Below are 20,781 nucleotides of genomic sequence, written 5' to 3'. Positions count from 1 at the left end.
AACCAGTTCAAATCAAATGATGCATAATTTTGGGTAAAAAGTAGCACTTGAATATCAGTAACTGAACAACAGAAGTTCTCTTTATTACTCTAGTTCTCAGACAACAGTCAGAGAAGTTAAGTCAAGTTTAACCTGAAGACAGATGGGTTAAGACACATCTCAAAGGCTCCAGTCATTAAGGCAATGGGTAGACAACGTCTTATAGATTTAGCTAGATCATTTGAGAATGCCTCTATTCTCACAAATCTAACTAGCAGGACTGCATGAACTCTGCAGTTTGCTTCAGAGTAGATCTAGCTAGTTCCTTCCTGCTGTCATCACCTATATGAGTTAATCAAGGTGATATCACCTCTGAAGCTACTTACTCAGCCCTCTCCGTCTTCTCAGCTGGCAAATTTCTCAGAGCAATCACTGTCCAAGCGGACACAACAAATAGCTGAAGGACAGTAACAAGCATCTTAATTTAGCAGTCCAATAGTTAACCTGATACAGTCACATGATTTGCCTCCTTGCTATTATTTGTTTCAGAGTAATAAGCTAATTACATGTACAGCTATCTAGGCATATTTAATAAAATCAGAAACAATACTTACAAAATCTTATTAGGAAAATGGAAAATATCACCAAGAACTTTGATAACATATGAATATTCCTGGGTTTATAAACAGGAAGGAACAAAAATGGTCATCCAATCTGACATTACACATCATAAAAATCAGGACAATTTTTGCAGGACAAATTATCAGAACATAATAGTTTTGGTCTACACAATATTATACTCATGCAACCAAAGTGATTCAACCAACTATGCTGAAGTAAAAAACAAATCAAAAAGAAACCACAAAAAAACCCCACACAAACCAAAACTAAGGGCAATCCTCTCACCTGGAACTCTCATATGAACGTAGCTGCACCACTGTAAAAAGTTCTCTACAAGAATATAAACAAAATGCTATTGCCACAATCGTGTAACCAAATTTTCTTTAAATATATAAGCATAAAACCTGAAGCCCATCAAACATAAAACATTTCAGCCACATGTTTTTTCTTACCACAGAAAAAACACGAGAAGGACAGTTCCCTAAAGCACTGAGAATACTACTGCACTACTGGCAACTATCACCGTTTTCCCCATCAAGTATTTTTGAAATTTTATGATACTTTTACAAAATAATACAAAGAAACTTTAGTAAAAGAAATACTGGAGAAGAATAACACGAGTCAAAATTATTGCTGCAATACTTTCTCAAAATTAAGTGACCATACCAAAAATTAACTGTTTCTGTGTGAAACTTACGTTACCATTAGGAAATCACCAGGTAAAACTTGCCGGTGTAATAAAATAGGTCATGCTTAACAGCAACAGAAGACACTACATCTGCACTTTTAAACACATCACTTACTGCTTTGACTCATGGTGACAAACTTCCAGCGTTGGATCATTATAGATGAAAGCTGCTTCTAAATCGTTGACTCTTACTCTGTAAATCCGGCACTGTTTACTGTTCAGTTTGATTCTATTCAGGTTTGCAACTGTGGGAAATATTGTCAGCTCCACATAGCCCTGTGAAAACACAAATCAAAACCTTCTGTAAAATATTTACTGATTCACAAAGAGGAGATATATAAAGTCTTATCAACGCCTTTCAAAGGAAAATCATAGGTTAAAAAAAGTTAATTTATTTAAAAAGGAAATTGGTTTACCCTTTTAGATGTCTAGAATACATTTTCTTTCATATGATTTAACAGGTAAATTTTCCCAGCTTTGAAACAAAACTTCAAAATTACTATCATGCTCGTTTTACCAGAAATGATCTGCCTCTATTGACCAGATTTCCAGTTAATAGTATCACTATGTTTTTCATCTTTATGTTTTAAGTTTTGGTATCTGAGCTTGAGACGATTTTTAAAACCTAAGCAGAACCCATTTAGGCATATATCTTAATTCACAAAAAGCCTCAATGACTTCAGGCCTGAAATTGTGCAAGCCCTGGTGACCTCAAATATAAGCTAGAAAACTCTACAGCCCTATCCCTAACATCAGCTAAGACTGTGTGCAAATTGCTTTGTAATATTATTTACAACACAATGACTTTCTTTTAGAAAGCTTTTTCTTACAGAGATTAAAGTGTTCACAATTAGAAGGTATTTTATTTCACGCATATCAAGGAACTAACTTATGGGAGGTATCAGATTAGAAAGTATAAAACATAAAGAAGCTGAAGAACATAATTAGCTTGTGTGTGCAGCTGTTTCCTCTAAAAGCATAAAGAAACACAGACTTTTAATTTCTACTTCCAAATTTTATTAAAAAATACTTACTACAACCGACTTTCTCTGAAAATTTATGTTGTTGATACAAACTACCTGGTGAGTTGTGCTGGAAAAAAAAAAAAAAAAGTAAAGTTTTGCACAAATGCCAGTATTTAAAATAATATTTTAACCCAGTTCTAAAAACAGAGAGCTCATACAGGATGTATGGATATATAGATAAATACTGCATATAGCATATATTTATGTAAGGAGAATTCATGGGGGTCTAAGTCTCTTACATGGTCCAAAACAAATAATGAATAGAAGTTGCATGCAAGGTCAGCAAAGTTCCAATAAAACAGAAGTGTAGTATCATACCAGTATAAATATTACTAGTAACACAGGAAGATAACAACATCACTTTAGAACATCAAGTAACAGTATGTAAAAATATAGTATTACTAATGGCAGAGAATCAACTTCCAACACTTCAGTGATGTGCAGTATTAGAAATGGCATGCAGCTGTAATATTTGCAAGCAGAGACCTGTGGAAAATTTACCTGGTGAGCTGATGCTCATACATAATTTATGTAAACATGTACTATACACATAAATAAAACTCTTATATAAAAAATGGAAGAACAAATAATAATTCCAACTTTTTAAAAAAAAATTTGGAAGTTATTTCTATATTTTTTCTGTAGTAGGTGGCATCTTGACCACACTTCACAGTAGTGCTACTCACAACTCAAGATACAGAACCCTGAAATAATTCAGCTTTTATGCCACATCACACATTATATGCACATGCTCATGTACCCTGTGCATTAAAAAGTGACTTTGCTTCATTTGAGCAAGTTCAGTAAAAAATTCCTACAAGAGAATAACATCTAGGATCCCACGATGGATTCAGACATCACCTACACATTAAAATGCATACGATAGTAAGAGTGATTCTATTTAGAAATACATATTACAGATTTATCAAAAAATCAAGGAGGTATAAACAGAAATACATAAAGATCCAGTGAAATCCACAACCAACTTTTTTACAGCTGGATTACAATCAAACTAATTAATGTGTAAAAATGATTACTTGCTTAACAAAACTGCTTGCTGGAAACACAAGCTTTTTTTACATATTAAAAAAAGCCCTTAAATCAAAAGGGTTTGGCACAACAGTACAAATGAAACATGGCAGCATGGTCTGTAGTGTTGATATTGTGTGGAGAGATCTCCAGGGTTTGAAGAGCAATCTATAGATGAGATTGCATGGTTGACAGACTCACTGTCCATGCGTGAGTCCATTTACACAATAAAACATACACCTACAACACACATTTTCTGAGCACAAGCTACACCATAAGCAACAGTTCCAGCCTTCTCAGGTAAATAATTACTGATCACCCTGTGGTCTGTTTCAAACGTGCATTGGTGTCAAGTATAGTAACTTTAAAAAAAATGGATACTTATAATTTATATGGCCTTGGGCTCTCAAATCCTTTGTCTCCTTTTTTCCTATTCATCCTGAACAGCAGCACTAAACACACACTGCTGACCGTCAGACTCGCATCAACATCATCCTCGCTTGACGGGTCCTTCGGTTTTTCCCTGTGTCAGGTCGTACTGGATCACGCATCTCCCCAGTGGATCTGCGACTCCCAACGGTCAGGCATCTTCCGCTCGGATAAGCACCATAGTTACAACGCGACAACACTCAGCCTTGCTGTGTAACTTGTTGTGGGTGCAGCACGCAGCCCCCTCTCCCGCGGGGGTACGATGCCTGTTCGGAGGCGCTGCGTGCTCCCCCTCCGCAGAACCCACGTCAATCCCGGCTCAGGGGCAGCGCAGCCGCGAGTGACCGAATCCGGGAGGCCGCGGCCGCGCCGGCGCGGCAGAGGTGTCCCCGCTCCGGGTACAGCCGGCTGGGGCAGCCCCCTCCGCCAGCGGGCGGGAAAGGCGGTGCGGAGCCGGGTGCCGGGTGGGCCGGGAGCGGCGCGGGCGGGAGGCACCGCGGAGCCCCCTGCGGCCCGGCCTTATCGCCGCTGCGGGCTCGGGCGCCGCTCCGGGAGGCGGCTGGGCTGGGGGCTGCCGCGACTGGCTCTCTTCCGGGGCGGTCGGCAGTGTCCGGCCGGCATGGAGGGCAGGGCGGGGGCCGCCGTGCCGCGCCAGGCGCCCCTCAGCAGCAGCGCGCCCGCCGCGCCCCGCCGGCGCTAGCCTCCGCAGTAGCGGCCGCCATTTTGTCGGTAACCTTTGACCCCCGGCCGTTGGCAGGTCACGGCCCCTTTCAGGGAGCTTTATTTCTTTAAGGATCGAAAACCTTTTCAAATCTTGTTTTTCAGAATGATGATGTACTGGTATCAGAGACAGCCATAGGCGAAAAAAAAACCAACCCACAAACCCAAATAATAAGCCGAAAGACGTATAGGGGCTTGGCTCATTCTCTGGCACGCATGCGCACTCCGGGCCGCCGGCGCAGGAGCAGGCAGGCGCGCGCCGTGCCCCGGGCGGGGGCGGGGTCTCGGGATGGCGGGAAGGCAGCGGCGTGCGCGGGGGTGGTTTTCCTCCAGAGCTACCGGGCCGCGCGTCAGTGTGCAAGTGCCTGAGGGAGTAAGTGTGTAAGGGAGCGCGTGAGGAAGCGTGCGTGTGTGCAGGCGCGCTGGCCGCGGGCAGGGCGGCGGCTGCTGGCGGCTAGGGCCGCCAGGGGGACGGGGCGGGAAGGGAAGGGACCGCGCCCGCTGCTGGGCCCGCCGGGGCCTGCCTCAGGCCTCCGGCTGCGCCCGCTGATGATGGCCGACACGCGTGTGGGCCTCTCGCTGCCTGCATTTGCAGCGGTAAAGCCCCGGTGACGGGCACGCTGACATCTGCTTGAACGCACAGACTACACCTGGCCTTACTCGGGGGCCAGGCACGGGGGCGCGCCCAGCGCAGGCTCACGGGAAGGTACGACAGCACATCGGTCTTCTCTTTCAAATCAGAAAAGGATTTAAGACAGTAACAGCACTGCTGGAAACGTGGCGCAGAGCCACAAAGTAAGATTGGGCCAAGTGACCTCTTCTTCCAACCCAAGCATGCTGTGGAGTGCCTTTAGTTCCACCATCAGGATGACACAACATGAAGTTTCTTTGTAACCCAGATTTGTTGCATTATAAGCAAGTTTTGATTCATCTATTTAATGTTAAAATAAATGCCTGCATCAAAGCAGCTAGTGGAGTTCGCCCTCAGTATCAGCAGTTCTTGAAATGGATGAAGTGTCATCCCGTTTTGAGTGCCCAACAACATGAATCAGGAGCACTGGGAACACATAGAATGATTACACATGCAAAAAGAATTTAGGTAATCCTGACTCTACCTCAGTATTCTGATATGGCTCTGTTTGTGCAATACTTGAATTCTTACTTGTTTCACAAACAAAACCCAATATCAATATATAGTGTTGTGTCACAGACTTTTAATTGTCTTGTGTGTTTCCGCTAAGGAACCTTCTGTGATACAACAGAAGTTATTTCCAAGGCTTTCACATATTACCGCTGATCCCTCTGAGATGGAACCTTCTGGTGCTATTAGAAGGAAGGACCACAACTGTTGGAACCAGTGAGCAAGGCCATTCCTCCCAGCAGAGAGCCAGTATAAGCCAGCTGAGCCCCCACACACCTGGGTCAAACACCCCCCTACACGCTTCAGAGACGTGGGGCGCAGGGAACTGATCTTGTGTTAGTGGGCAAGAATAAGCAGAGCTCAGGAAGTAGTTTTTATTCAGCTTTTTATCTGTAACAGAATTGCAGAGAGGCACACGTCCGTCTTGAGTTATGTTTCATTTATAGTTTCTTTCCCGTTTTCATACCTTACATCCAAGGCTGATGCAGCAAATGCTTTTTGTATAAAAACGCCTACAACTGTTAAAAAAAAATCTGAAAAATGTCTAATATCAAACTCTGGTTCACTGGCATGCAAACAATAATTTTTATTGATTACAAAATTTCAGGCACTCTGCTTTATAACTATAAAAAAAATGCTGTTTCATTGCTCTGCACAGAATATCCCACCCAAAGTTTTCAAGACACAATTTCTATGTGCAGTTATTTGCCATAACAAAGTTTTAAAAAAATAATTGTATTATGAAATTTTATAAGCTCTCTTTAAAAAGCAAAGGTAGTCTTCTGTAAAAAAATTAGTTTTACCTCGGCTATGTTCTAATGGCAGTTTATAGGAAGTTCATAACACAACATCCAACTACTCTCTCATATCTTCACCCTTGACTGCAATTTGTTTTTTTTGTAATATTTAAAAGGCAATTCTGCCAAGTGTTAAAGCGCTGAGAGCTTGTGCCAATGTTGTTCACAGACATGACCACAAAAAGAACCACCTTCCAAAAGTAAGACTAGTACAGCCTCAGTCAGGAATAATTTGTTCATGAGCTTGTCAAGGTCAGCAGTATTCACAATGTCAACACCGCAATGAAAATATCTAAAGCTATAAATACCTAAAGGGTGGGTGTCAGGACGATGAGACTGGGCTTTTTTCAATAGCGCCCAGTGACAGGACAAGGGGCAATGGGCACAAGTCGGAATATAGGAAGTTTCACCTGAATATGAGAAAAAACTTCTTTCCTATGAGGGTGCCAGAGCAGTGGCACAGGCTGCCCAGGGAGGCTGTGGAGTCCCTTCCCTGGAGACATTCAAACCCACCTGGATGCGTTCCTGTGCCCCTGCTCTGGGTGTGCCTGCTCAAGCAGGGGGGTTGGACGAGGTGATCTCCAGAGGTCCCTTCCAACCGGTGCCATTCTGTGATTCTGTGAAATCTTAAAGAATGCTCACTAATAGCCAAAAGACTGAGCATTCCATTTTGATGTTGAAATCAATTCAGTTAATTCAATTATTATCAAGGAGGTTTTAATATTTAATGTCAGACTTCAGTTTATGGGTAGACAGATTAAGTTTATTCAAGAAGTATCTTGCGTCCTGGCATAACTACAGACAGAAAGGAAAAGGAAGATGGGCAAAGGAAGGCAGGCAAAGCCTGCTGACACTATAGTTTCTTAGCAGAAGCAAGTGCCCTCAGCTTCTACTTAGCTGAGCAGAAAACAGACCTCATTCAAGAAGCTTAGCTGCTTAAACTCCAGTGTACAATATTGGTTGACAACTCCTTTCCCCAGAAGGCAGCAACAAGCAATATTCACTGTTACTCCACTTGGTGTTCTCAGTTCTTAAAACAACACTTGTTATGAGATGGGTCTTCTAGAATTATAAACTTTAACACCATTCTGCATGGAGGAGCGAGCGTATTTTGTCAGAAGAGCACCAACTGTCTGCTTCTCTGCACATAGGTCTCTACAGAGGAAATAAAGCAGATGACATTGGCATTAGAGATATTCTCATACCAAATTAATCCATTAAATACTTATAAATATAGCAATACACCAGATTAGGGTACTGGGAGAAAAACAGCCACTACTGTAACTGACACACAATGCTTTGAATTACTGAAAGTTTAGAACTTGGCTTGACATTTAAGCAACAGGCAAAACTGCATGATTTACTTCAGAAACAAGATTTTGTTTTTTAGGGGAAGTTGGTTGGGCTTTATTATTACTGTTCTCTAAAGGGTTTTCAATCTAGCAAAACAGTTAGCTTTGAACAACTTAATTACATTACGGTGAATTTGGAGCCACTCCTGAAGGTTTGATGCAGTTGCCTCTGGGTTACCATCTATATCTGCTGCCATGTATCCTGGCTGGGCCTTCCCGATAGCGCTGTAGCCTAAATGCTAACCACCAAAAGAGCAAAGGACACAGTATAGGAAGCAGTGTTGCTCTGTAGTTCTTTTGTTGTAAACATGGAGACATTATAAATGTCAGGAGTCATCAGAATCCTTTGAGTGGAGTCTGCCGCAATCAGATGAGTTATCCATTTAAATTCAGTAGGATCAGCTTTTTACACAAGTTTAAACCCAATGAACATACCTACAGTTCCCAGATGTGGGGATTCTATTCATATAGAATTCATACTCCTTTCAAATTGAAAGTATAATATTTGAAGCAATTGTAGCTGCTAAGATGTCAGCTATGCTAAAAGGGAAGAATATAACACTAATAATATTTTAATAAAAAGAAATATATCCTTACTGTATATAAGGGGTAATATCCACTTCTGTCCACTTTTCCCGTATGCTGAATAAGCTGTTGAATCTTTCCTGATTGTCTTCAGGTAAGTCTTCTACTTTTAGCAGAAAGATGGTGTCTGGTCTTGAGCTTTTATCCACAAGAGCCACGCCCTGTAGATCAGCATCAGAGAGAAAGTGTTAAGTAAAGACAAAACAATTAGAACTTCCTTCTTTCTGGCAGTAACCCATTTAAGCTGCCCTCTGCACCGCCACAGCCTCCTAAAACTGCATGACTAGAGGCAAAGTGAAAAAGTATCACAAAAGTGCTATTTTACAGGCAGTATTTATCTTTTCCTTCGTGACAAGAAGGGAAGGAGAAATCCCTTAAGTCCCATCACCTCTCTGCCTCACTCGAGCAGAAGGATTGCCATAGTGCATGCCACTCTACTGGCTGTCACCACAGTCTGCTCAACAACAGCTGCCGCTTCTGTTCTAGTTACAAGTATTAACTGTATGGCTGCAATTCTTCTTCAAACAGTGAAGCATGCTAGACTTACAGAAACCTAAACTGTCATGATTCCAGACTACTGATGCTCACACAGGATGTATGATGAAGTTCTTTAGCTCAAAAGCTGACAGAAATAACTCAATCGTTCCCCATTAATCAATAAAATCTACATATGACACACATCATATGCAGATTTACGTCAGTTAACAGCCTACTCACAGAAGAATCCATACTGCTTTATGTTTTTACCTTCAGCTGATCAAGCCTTGTTGTCATCCCTTCAGGGACGCTTTGTTGCCAGACTTCTTGAAACTCTGATAGATTGAACTTAACTGCATTTTGCAGCAGCATTTGTGCTATAGCTCTGCATATTTTATCTTCATGCATTTCAAAGTAAACCTCCCCTGCTAAGAAACAAAAAAACAGGTCGTCTCAGGTTCTTGCTTTTTGATAAAAGGACAGAGGACAGCCTTCTATCTCCATTCTGTTCTACAGTCTGCTACAAACCACGTATCCTGTTTTTTCTTTTCCTCAGGGAGTAACCTGACTTAGTATTACTTTGGATAAATGATGGTATCTTCTCATTCTCAAGAACAAATTAAGCAGAGTATTATGTGTTTGTGCAGCACTGTCTGAGCTACAGCATTCATTCATATCAGTAAATGTATTTGCCTCCCATCTTTTCCCCTTTCACAGAAACACGGTTTCTCCTACAGCTCTTATTCCTATTTCTGAATGGCTTGTATTAAAGTGTTTGCTGTCTGTGGTTGAACAATTAAACAAAACTTTCACTTCCTTAATCATCCTATAATATGAGATAATGAAGAGAATAAAGGGAATTTATTTTCTTTCATACTGACTTGGCTAAAATTCTCTGAGCAACGTCAGGCATAAACACTTCCTTCTACTTCTGCAGTCATCTGGACCTCCTGCACTTCAAAATTCTTCCTTGTGCAACCTGCCTAAAGATACTAAGATGGCAACCTGTGTCACTCCAGCTCCTTTCCTATGTCCTTTAAGGGTGAGTGCAACTTCTACTTCAGCCAAAGGCAAGATGAAAGCAGCTGTGGGGAAGAATTCAGACTGAGATTACAGCACTGAAACATTATGTCTATATGTCAGATGGGCAACAGATATCTAGTGAATACAAGCAATGCATCTTGTGGAGCAGTTCAAGGGACCAAAGGCAGATGTCTATTTCCAGCAAGCTGAATTCAGGGAGATCTACATCCCATTGACTATTCACAATCGCACAATTAATTGCTTAAACGTCCAAGACCTCCTAGGGTCTCTAAAGAGAGATTCCATCTAAATTTTACTAGTGATCTCTCTTTAGTCACAAAATTATAGCTTGTGGACACCTAAAAAATCATTTCAGCTACCTCTGATAGTTCCTGATTTTTTCCTAGTGTCTTGTACAGTTTAATAATCCTTTTTCCTATGAAACTTTCTCTAACAATTTTACTGATTTCTAGCTCACTGTTTGCTCGCTTCTTTTACCCGCACTGTAGCAAATTCATTTGTTTGGGCCATCCTCATAAAATCCACATTTTATTACTCATGAATAACTATTTCCTTTATGATAAATTAAAATGTGCATGCTTTCCCAAACTTACCATCATCAATGTATTTCCTTCCATAGCTTAAAAGAATATGTTCTATCATCTCTCTGAAAAAAAAAAAAATCAGAAATCAAGATTTAAAGTTTTTCATTAGGACATTGCAGAAATAGTTACCAAGAAGAAGATGAAAGAACAGGTAAAGTAAAAATCAAGGAGAATGGAGGATGGAGCACATCTTCATGGATGAAATGAACAGATTGATAAAAACATAGAAGCAAGTTAAAAGAGGGCAAAAAGGGACAAAAATATATATAACTATATGTAACTAGCAAAGACTAAAAGGCCTAAGGAGAATAAGGAAAAGAGGCTCTTGCAACATCACTTCTTTCCAATGAGAAGTGACACAAATCACCAATTTGGCAGTTAATTATCCCTTAGTGAATAGCAGGCATTTTTCTAGACCTCTGGCATAAAATTACAACATAAATGCGGACACCAATACTAAAGCAAGATTTGTGTCTTGAGCCAGTAGCCAAATAAATGGAAAACATTACATATTGTGAACTTCAGAATTTGTTTTAACCGTAATCTTAAGTTATTTCATGACTCCAAATGACACTACAATAAACTCAACTCTTGAGATCTGAATTTAATATTATACCAGAAAATATACCACTATCTCAGACACTATGCAAGAGGTAAACTGAACATTTCTGGCTAGCTTCAGAACAAGTATTTCAAGATGGTCAGCAATTTACAGCTTAAGTACATGCTGCTTCCATCATTTACAATTCAGCAGTAACATTTCTACTATTGAATCAATGAAAATATTTCCAACAGACACTAAAATCAGTTTATTAACCTGTCTGTCTAAACTCCTAATGCCCTTGTCTATATTAGAGCCAAAGAAAATATATCATTAACACCCTGGTAAGTGGGATCCAGAGGTATAAGACTATAATTCTAATAAATAATTAATAATTATTGCAACTAGTAATAGCTAATAATGACTGCAGACTATTTTAAGTACTAAAAGTAGTTGCTTACGTGGGCTCTAAAGATCCAAGTTCCTCAAGGCAGGTACGTAAAGGAACCTTACTTAAAGACCAGGACTCTGAGTCTATTAGCTGAGTCACATGATTCAAGAGTTTCATCTCATAGTCAAATTCTAGAATTCTCCAGTATCCTGTCAAATAGAAAACCACAAAACAGCGTCAGAAGGAAAACATTAACACCTTAATGCTATTCCCCTGAAGACACATTACAGGAGTTTGCACATTTAGGTCACACCTTCACAAAGTACAGCGACAGCATGCTGTCCTTTTCAGGATTAAACCTGAGAAAAAGAACAGAATAGTAAGAGCAAATGTAAAGGAGAAAGAAATAAAATTATCTCAACTATTCGTAACCATTTACGTGGATTATCTGCCACAGATACAAAGACACTACAAATACCATCCCAAGATAGATCAGACCTGGGAAAACTAATAATTACTTCAGGCACAGAACTGCGGGAGCAGAACTGGCTGCACTAGCCCAGCAGAGTGGCAGCTCGAGTCCAGCCAAGTTAACAGAAATTCAGATACGACAAAGCACAGATTTGGTATGATGGTGCTGTGCAGCTGTAAATGACAAGGGCAGTAATTTCTGAGACGGTCCTCACCTACCTAATGGGCGGTACAGAGAAGGCAGAGCAGGAGTCTTCCCAGTGGTGCGCACTGATAGGACAGAAGGTCACAAGCACAAGTTGCAACAAGGGAAATCCCAGCTGGCAATTTTTTCCCCTTGCAGACAGTCAAACACTGGCACAGCCTGGACAGAGGTTGTGCAATCTCCATCCTTGGAAATGCTCAGAATCCAACCAGCCGAGGCCCTGGGCTGCCAGCTCCAAGCTGGCCCTGTTCTAAAGCAGGGGTTTGGATCTGATAGCCTCCAGAGCTCAGTTCTGCCCTCCGTGATTCTGTGACTGTAGGACTCCTGCCCCTGGCATCCAGGTGAGGGTTTGGGCTTGGCTAAGTATGGGATGAGTAGGAGCTGTCCCAAGGTGAGGCACTTGCTCTATATGCCTCACATGGTAGGAAGACTTCTGAGATAAACCCAGTCTGGGAGGAAGAAAGGACTATGAAAGGGCTGGGGAGCAGCAGAGCATATTGAAAGATAAGGATGTGGGATGGGCCTTAGAAAAATAAGACACAGATATTCTGGGGGAAAAAAAGCAAGGTTATTTCCGCATAGGCAATAATATTCTTTAGAGACAAATACCTTCAATTTTGCAGGCATCGATAGCCTGTAATTGGTGCAGTATTTCTTCTTCACTTGCTTGAATCAGACTTAACAAATCTTCTGTTGTATACTGCAACAAGGGGAAAAAAGAAGTAGATGAAACAGGTTATCCTTGCTCCTCCTTCGCTTCAGCAAGCATGCTAAATGCATTATAAGATATAATGAAAGAAAGACTTAGAAGATTTCCTATCAAGAAGGAAAAAATTGAATTAAGTACTTGAGATCTATTAGACTATGGGAACACAAATGGCACAACACTGAGTTTGGAACATCCATGTGTTAAAAAAACATTTAATAAATACTGACAGGTCTCTTCTTCTCACTATGTCATTCCTATTAGACAGTATGTTGAAACATCATCAGGCTAAGCAGCACTGAACTGGCATTAGTATTTCAGCAAGGAATTACCATATTATACAGTACTTCAAAAAACACTGCTAGCAACTGAGAGCAAAAATATCCCCAGATCAGTGTGCAAGTGTGTTTGAGAACAAGATGCTGCCATTCAGGTAGGACCCTGCACAGGAGTCCTTGCCATTTGTTCCCTCTCTGAGGCCCGGCAGGCACTCCAACAGCTCTTTTAAGGAATCGCTGCTCTCAGCTATGATGCTTTTGTCCACTGCCTCACCCTTGCAAGCATATAATGGAATGGGTTGACTTGCATCACATCCACACCAGCAACTTCCAGATAAGGATAAGAAACGTATTAAATGCATTAACTTGGATGCATTCAATCATTCGAATATGCTTTGTCATCTCACTGTAAAACCTAGGATTTTAATTTGGTGCATCCTGAGCAAGCTGTGTGCCAGCCTGTTTCTAAGTTTTCCTGCAGTTTCCTAAATCACACCACTATGCACCAGGCTTCCTTACAGTAATTCTTTATAGTGCTATAGTTTCTTAGGGTTCCTTCCCTGTAGTTCTCTGTGTATGACACAGTACAAGCAACTGAAAACCATGAGAAGCTTACAGTAAGCCACCCAAACATAGTAATTTGTTTTCAAACCAGTTAAAGATGGCTCATCTTTGCCAGCACCCAATAAATATTAAGTGTAAGAAAACAACATATAAAAAAATTTTACTACACACATATTTTTGTGATTCCAGTGAGAATTAGTCCCATAAGAAAGACAGCTTTCAGATTAAAGTTCCACCAGTAGCATAGCTAAGATTCGTCTACATTTATCAAATATATCTAGCTGTTCTTCAGTAAGCAGATACACGAAACATTCTCCTTCAAAACAAATGGAGAAGAGGAGTTTTCAAACCAGACACTAATGCTTGGGGAGACACTGGCATGTTTTTATAAAATTAATTTAGTATTATCAGTAAATACTACTGCATATGACCTCTTTTTGTGTTGCTAGCCTTTGTCAATGATTATAACTTCTGGACAATTTAAGCCCTTTTCCCTCAACCACCCCTTATTTTGCTGCTATGTCGTCTATGCCAAGACCAAAGTAGGTAGGAAAAATGAAAGGAGGAAACGGCAATGCTGCGGGAAAGATTCTGACACTTGCCAGAAATGGCACTGTTAATCATCCAGAGAGAGGCTGCATTTCTCTCCCAGGGAGAAAAGTAACATCTACGTTTGTACATAGAAGCACACACAGATGGTGTGCGCCAAGCCTCAGTGTAAAATACTTTGGAGCAACCATTTCTGTTTTTCAAAGTCAAAAGGAAAACCAACCAAACTAACAAAATGCCAGGATTTTTATGAGCCTTTTACATGAGGTCATATGCTGCACAGTCCAGGTCTCTCTATTACTATTTAGATCCTAAATTGGATTTCCTGGAAACATAAAAGGGCAGCAGGACAGGATTTTAGTTGTTTTCCCTTCTCATAGTGTCAGCCTTATTCTCTGCCTTATATCATCCTTGTCTGCAACATCCTGCTTCTCCTTGTCATAAGTTACTGATCGGCAAGTGACTTGTACATGGGTGTCCTGTGACCTTATGCTTAGCTCATACATGGCATGTCACGCATGACAGCCCCAAAGGAGGAGTAAAGGCTGCATTATACCTTAGAAGTCAATTAACTCTCAAGACATTTACAAGAAGGTTCTGAAGACTGTCTTCAAGAAAGTCCACACACAAAAAGGGAAACCCCCAGTCTCTTTCGCTGTCCTTCCTTTTCTTCCTTTTACTAAAAAAAGGTTGCTTACCTGCTACTCGGTGGAGGTGCTAATAATGACCAAATTGTTTAGAACAGTAGGATTAAAAAATTAACTCAAAGCAGCTCTGTGAAACATGGAAGCAAAAGTATTTTTCTAGTTAAGAATGCATCTTCACTTTCATTTGCCCATTACCAATTACAAGAAAGTAATTTACGTAGCTGATTTACCTTTGAAAATGTCAAAGCCTGATCTTTCCGACTATCTGGCCCTTCATATGGATCTTCCATTAAAAGCTTCCTCAGTTTCTTCAGTTTAGGTCGACATCTCCTTAATTCCCAATAGTTTTTGGAGAAGCCAGCAATCTACCAGAAAAAAACAGCTACTCTTAAAACATTTTAATCTACCATTTGGATTCAAAGAAGCTTACCAAAAATTATCAGCTAAAAGGATTAGTCTAGTCACTGAGAACAAGAATTTATTGATAGGGTAATTAATTTAAAGATGAAACAATCATTGTAGTACTTCCAATAACAAAATTTACTGCAGGCAATGAAGAATTAATATCTGCCGTTGGTTGATAAAAATATGTTCATAGTGCATATGACAAAGGGAACAACTCATCTCTACATGCAAATGATAGAATATCATCATGGGATATATTCCTGCACAGTCCTCATCAACATTTCTCTTCCTTTTAATACTACATTATATTACTGCCACAAAACCCCTACTCTATCATCCTGTTTCCATCTTCCCCACTTCTTCCCATGCTCAGGATCTTCTTCATGGTCTTTTTACACCTTAATGAATCATCATGTCACTAAGCTCAAGTAAAACAGACATTAATGAGACAGTAAGGTACACTTGCACACAACTAACAAGACATCTCTGTTCCTTACTCTCAACACACAGATTTAAAGCATTCAATAGGAAGCTCAAGGATAATCGATTCAACATAAATAAAACTTTACCTTCAGAGTAACCCTGAGGTGTTTCATGGGGTACAGCTTGGACTTCCTAGAAGATTCTTTGAAGAGGACAGAGCATTTCAGCATTGTTGCTGTCATTTACCAAATGAACAAGAGTGGGCACAGAACAGCAGAGGCCGAACAGCCTCCACATTTGTGACTTCGGACCCAACCACTAGCCCCTTGTAAAAAAGCCTTCAGATGGTACTTCAAAATACCCTAAGTGCTTTACCAGACTACTTTTTAAAAAAAAAAAGTCATCCACTTAAAAACAAAAACTTTTAAATAATGTTCCATTTAATCAACTATAATCAAACCACCTATATGTAGAAGTCTTATCCAAATTCTAATAAAAAGCTCCCAGTTTTTAATCTAACTATTCCGTAGCTTGCTTGGCACAAAATTCAGGTAAATGCTAATTTCCTGATATACTTCGAAGCTTTTTTTCCCTTCATGCCAACTAGCATTTACCAAAATGTTAGATTTTTTTTTTCCTGCCAAGTTATTTTCTGAGCAATTTGCTATTGAATAAGATGGTAGGCTGCATAGAAAAGAAAGGAAGTAATTCTAATTTACAATCCAAAGCTCATAAGTGGAGCTGGTCTGTGCGAGGTGAATGAAACAGCAGATGCTTGAGCCGTATTAGCCTTGCAAGTGGCACAAAGAGCAGCACCGAGACTGCAGGAGAAGGGGAATGAAGCCCCAAAATACTGGTAAACACAGTCTCTTTTGCTGTGTTTCACAATTTGCAGTGACAATACACCATGTAACATTTTTGAAAGCATTTAGAGAGCTCTTAGAAAGAAAACTCTAAAAATAATTCCTAAGCAAATCACATATTATGCTGACATGTGTGACTTCAGAGGACTAGTGAGATCATTAAAGATAGAAAAAAAAAGAATATGGAAGAATATTACTTTCTCATTAATCTACCTTAGTTTGAATAAACTTTTTCTATTAGCTGAACTGCTGACTTCACAGAAGAAATGATGTTGTTTTGATTATTACGTTCATCTAAGGATATGCAGGATTGCTCCTCAATTATGTCATTATATCCATTACAGCAAATAATGACCTAGTAATAACAATTGCCTAATTATTTTTAGTAGAATTTTATTAACTATGGTTCAGAAGAGCAGACGACAATGAATTATTTAAACTGAGATCTCTAAAATCATTCACTCCAACAAATCTTTCCAGCTGCTAGCTGAAGGAGAGACAAAAAATAATATTCAGGCGTGATGTGGCATAATCTGCCTTTTGGGGAAAGCACTCCTAAGAAACAATTTGCAAACAGCTTATTTTTAGAATAGCTGCTAACACTGAGAAATTAGTTTTTCTTTGAAAGCTTTTAATATCTACCACAAGTAACTACTATCCAATGAAAATAAACCAAAGTTTTAACTTCTTAGAAACAGTAATTACCATACATTATGGATACAGTTCAGTTGCCTACAGAAGGGCGCTAGACCCATTTTGGACACCCTAAGGTGTATCATGCCCCCTGTGCATAAAGTATTTTTAGAAATACACCCTCCTTGGGCTGTTCTATTTACAAAGAACCTAGAGGAGACTCAAGTCCTTCTGGAGCGGCAGCTCATAGCTAGACCAATACCACAAGGCATCTAAAAGGGTTTAAAGGACTATGTTTAGACAACTGAATCCCAGCCGTGTTTCACATACACATCTTGGATAAAATATAAGGAATTATAGAGAATAAGAAAACAGAAAATTAAAGCAAACAAACAAAAACCCAGAAATACATACCTCTGAATGAATAATATTACAAGATACTTGGTCTGCATTCAGCTCTTCTGGAGTTTTGCAACCAGGAATAAACAGCAGCATATTTGAGGTATCTGCTATCTTCATGTCGTAAGTTTTATCTTTGCTGCACAACACTGCTTGTTCATCCTTTTCACCACGGATTACCAGGCTGCAAAAAAATAGCACAAAAATAAAGATGTATTTTTACCCCTATTTCAGGATGAACATTTGTTAAACTTGTCTGATATTTTTTTACATTTACACATTGGTAAAGAAGTTATAAACTGCAGTTGTATTTGGTAGCAGCAGTCACAGTATACCGAAATATAAAGATGTATTTCTCCATTAATCTAAAATATCTTAACCCTGTGTCTTTCCTCACCTTTTCCCGTTCTCCCACTCTGAAGGACAAGTATTCAAGGTTTTTATGCAGATCACAGTCGAACCTCCTTACCTGCCTTCGCACACAAAATCCCCTGAAACACTGATTAGACAATGCTTAAAGCTGGAATGAGTTCTATAATCTTAGAAATGTGATTACAGCTAGAATTGTTCTTTAATGAAGACTGAAGCCGGCCCACTGTGAAATAAGAAAGAAAACAGAAATTGTGTCTATTTTGCAGCGTCCTTCAGATAACTCCCTCTCAAAAACATACACATTTTCTTGCAAGTAATTCCAAGCTGGAAACAAAACCTAGAGCATTTCAGCACAAAGAATCAATGCAAACCCCCCTCTTCAGCTCACATCCTCAATTAAATAGATTCTTTGTGAGGACATGGTAACACTGAAGCAGGACCACAACAGGGGAACATTGAGTTCCTCCCAGGCTACACTTAATGGACACACACAAGTGGTGTCCCTCAAGGGTCCATACTGGGACCAGTATTGTTTAATATCTTCATCAATTACACAGACAGTGAGATCGAGTGCACCCTCAGCAAGTTTGCAGGTGACACCAAGCTGAGCAGTGCAGTTGACATGCCAGAAGGACAAGATGTCATTCAAAGAGACCTGGACAAGCTGGAGAGGTGGGCCTGTGAGAACCTCAAGAGGTTCAACAAGGCCAAGGGCAAGGCCCCACACCTGGGTTGGGGCAACCCCCAGTATCAGTACAGGCTGGGGGATGCAGGGGTTGAGAGCAGCCCTGTGGAGGACCTGGGGGTACTAGTGGGTGACAAGCTGGACATGAGCCAACAATATGCGCTCGCAGCCCAGAAGGCCAACCGTATCCTGGGCTGCATCAAAAGCAGCGCGGCCAGCAGGTCGAGGGAGGTGATTCTGCCCCTCTGCTCTGCTCTGGTGAGACCCCACCTGCAGGGCTGCGTCCAGCTCTGGAGCCCTCAGCACAGGAGAGACATGGACCTGCTGGAGCGGGTCCAGAGGAGGGCCACAGAAATGATCAGAGGGCTGGAGCACCTCTGCTGTGAGGACAGGCTGAGAGAGTTGGGGTTGTTCAGCAGGGAGAAGAGAAGGCTGCGAGGACACCTTGTTGTGGCCTTCCAGTGCTTAAAGGGGGACTATAGGAAAGATGGGGACAGACTTTTTAGCAGGGCCTGATCCTATAGGACATGAGGTAATGGCTTTAAACTAAAAGAAGGTAGATTCAGACTAGACATAAGGAAGAAAGTTTTTACAATGAGGGTGGTGAAATGCTGGCACAGGTGGCCCAGAGAGGTGGTGGATGCCCCATCCCTGAAAACATTCAAGGTCAGGTTGGACGGGGCTCTGAGCAACCTGATCTAGTTGAAGATGTCCCTGGTCACTGCAGGGGGGTTGGACAAGATGACCTCTAAACGTCCCTTCGCACGCAAACTATTCTATGATTCTAAATTAAGTGCTTTGATTCATTAATCAAAGCCCTCATTGTGCTTCCAAAAGCTTGCTCGCACTAACAGAGTTCCCCCGTGCCCCCGGTGTCCTCAGCGCCGTTCAGGCCTCTAGCCAACAGCAGTTCATCAGTTCTGCCCTGTGGGCAGGCTTAACCACATACATCTCTGGGGACTATTTTCTTTAGAGGGCGTTCTAATGTATAATTTTAAACGTTTTTATTATGTCACTGCCATTTCAGCAAAGGAAGAAACTTTAAAACAGTATCAAAAGCTTATCTAGACTCTCTTCTCAGTCCAGATCTAGATGTCACGTAACCATCCCACGAAACACCTACGCTAACGCTGTAGGTCCTTCGCTGTCCGTCTGTCCCGCTTGCAGGCACCCTGCCACGCCCCACCCCAGGCGTTCCAGCAGGAAAACCCCGCAAGCCAGAGGGATTCTTTTAAAAACATACTCTCCTTTCCTAGAGACAGATGCCTATAAGTTTGTGTTTATGTGCCCGGCAAGAAACTCTCCTCAATCTTGGCTATAAGACTCCTCAGAAGTAATTTTTCCACATGGGAAAAAAAAAATCTTCTTATAGGTGTTAGCAGTTTTCGGTTTCCGACGCACCTGAGCCAGGTTTGAGGGACAGTTACGGTCTCACGCAAACCGCATCAGAAGAATAAAAGTCTGGGAAAAGCCACGTTTACGACCCCCAAACGGCGACGGGACGGGACCGGGAGTGCCCCCGCCCGAGGCGAGGCCCGGCCCGGCCCGCGGCGACACCCGCCGCCCGCCAGGGGGCGCCCCGCCCCGCCGGCCCGTACCTGCGTCCCGCCTCCAGCTCGGCGCAGAGGCCCGGCTCCAGCTGCAGCAGGCAGCACCCGCCGGCGGCGGCCTGCGGACCGAAGCTGAGGCAGTGGACGGTCGGTAACAGCTCCGCCGGGTTCAGTTTCGCCGTCTGCAGCGTAACGTCCACCTCCGCGCGACTCCGCATGGCGCCCGCTCCGAAAACCGCGCCACGGCGTCCCCCCGCCCCGCCGGAGCACGGGGCGGGGCTGGAGGCGGGGAGGCGGCGTTGATTCTCTGGTTGCCAGCGGTGCGCCTGGGCGGTGGCCGGCGGGGCGGGCGGCAGCGCCTCGGAGTCGAGCCTCGGGGAAGCGCTCACCTCGGGGGCAGCCGATCCCCGCCCGGCGAGGCCTGGCACGGCACGGCCTGGCGCCGGGACAGACCTCCCCATGTCAGCCCGGCGGCGCTAAGAGCCAGGCTGGGCTGCAATAAAATCACTCTATGTGCCAATAAAATGCCATAACAATCCACAAAATGCCCTATCTAAAATACAACAAAACCAGGCCCAATATGGGGTCCCTGCCCAGCTCTGGCTGAGGCAGTGCTCTAGGCATTTCC

The 20,781-nt window shown here is 41.9% G+C and overlaps 2 protein-coding genes across 3 annotated transcripts in view; both read right to left on the bottom strand.

Moving 5' to 3' along the window:
• Nucleotides 1-4,529, bottom strand: part of TAF2 (TATA-box binding protein associated factor 2) — a 62,147-nt gene extending 57,618 nt beyond the window's left edge. Inside the window, exons 1-3 of the mRNA XM_064441761.1 lie at nt 3,728-4,529; nt 2,323-2,377; nt 1,404-1,564 (exon numbers count right to left, since the gene is read on the bottom strand). Of these exons, the coding sequence (XP_064297831.1) occupies nt 1,404-1,564; nt 2,323-2,377; nt 3,728-3,780 (269 nt within the window). The 5' untranslated portion in view covers nt 3,781-4,529. The remainder of the gene's footprint in view (nt 1-1,403; nt 1,565-2,322; nt 2,378-3,727) is intronic.
• Nucleotides 4,530-7,124: 2,595 nt separating this feature from the next.
• DSCC1 (DNA replication and sister chromatid cohesion 1) lies at nt 7,125-20,552 on the bottom strand. 2 transcript variants are annotated; one of them, XM_064442180.1, is made up of 9 exons: nt 20,202-20,552; nt 17,562-17,730; nt 15,054-15,188; nt 12,689-12,779; nt 11,474-11,612; nt 10,481-10,533; nt 9,114-9,268; nt 8,379-8,527; nt 7,125-7,584 (listed from the first exon to the last, which is right to left on the bottom strand). In XM_064442180.1, the coding sequence occupies exons 1-9, from the start codon at nt 20,369-20,371 to the stop codon at nt 7,476-7,478; spliced, it is 1,170 nt and encodes a 389-aa protein (XP_064298250.1). In that variant the 5' UTR covers nt 20,372-20,552; the 3' UTR covers nt 7,125-7,475. The 2 variants fall into 2 exon arrangements, with proteins under 2 accessions (XP_064298250.1, XP_064298249.1); XM_064442179.1 differs by having other exon boundaries at nt 9,114-9,271; nt 20,202-20,441.
• Between the last annotated feature and the right edge of the window lie 229 nt (nt 20,553-20,781).

This window comes from Phalacrocorax carbo, chromosome 2 (genome assembly GCF_963921805.1).
Source record: "Phalacrocorax carbo chromosome 2, bPhaCar2.1, whole genome shotgun sequence".
Taxonomy (NCBI): Eukaryota; Metazoa; Chordata; class Aves; order Suliformes; family Phalacrocoracidae; genus Phalacrocorax; species Phalacrocorax carbo.
Note: the sequence above shows the minus strand (reverse complement) of the source record. Positions and strands in the feature narration are given on the sequence as shown.

What these genes read in the sequence shown, in the direction of transcription:
- DSCC1 (XM_064442179.1), bottom strand. Translation starts at nt 20,371, where the DNA reads ATGCGGAGTCGCGCGGAGGTGGACGTTACGCTGCAGACGGCGAAACTG. An exon ending in AGGCTTTGACATTTTCAAAG is followed by an intron (nt 12,780 to 15,053) that starts GTAAATCAGCTA and finishes CCCTTGTTGCAG; the next exon opens with TATACAACAGAAGATTTGTT. An exon ending in GATATTACCCCTTATATACA is followed by an intron (nt 7,585 to 8,378) that starts GTAAGGATATAT and finishes TTTCCTCTGTAG; the next exon opens with AGACCTATGTGCAGAGAAGC.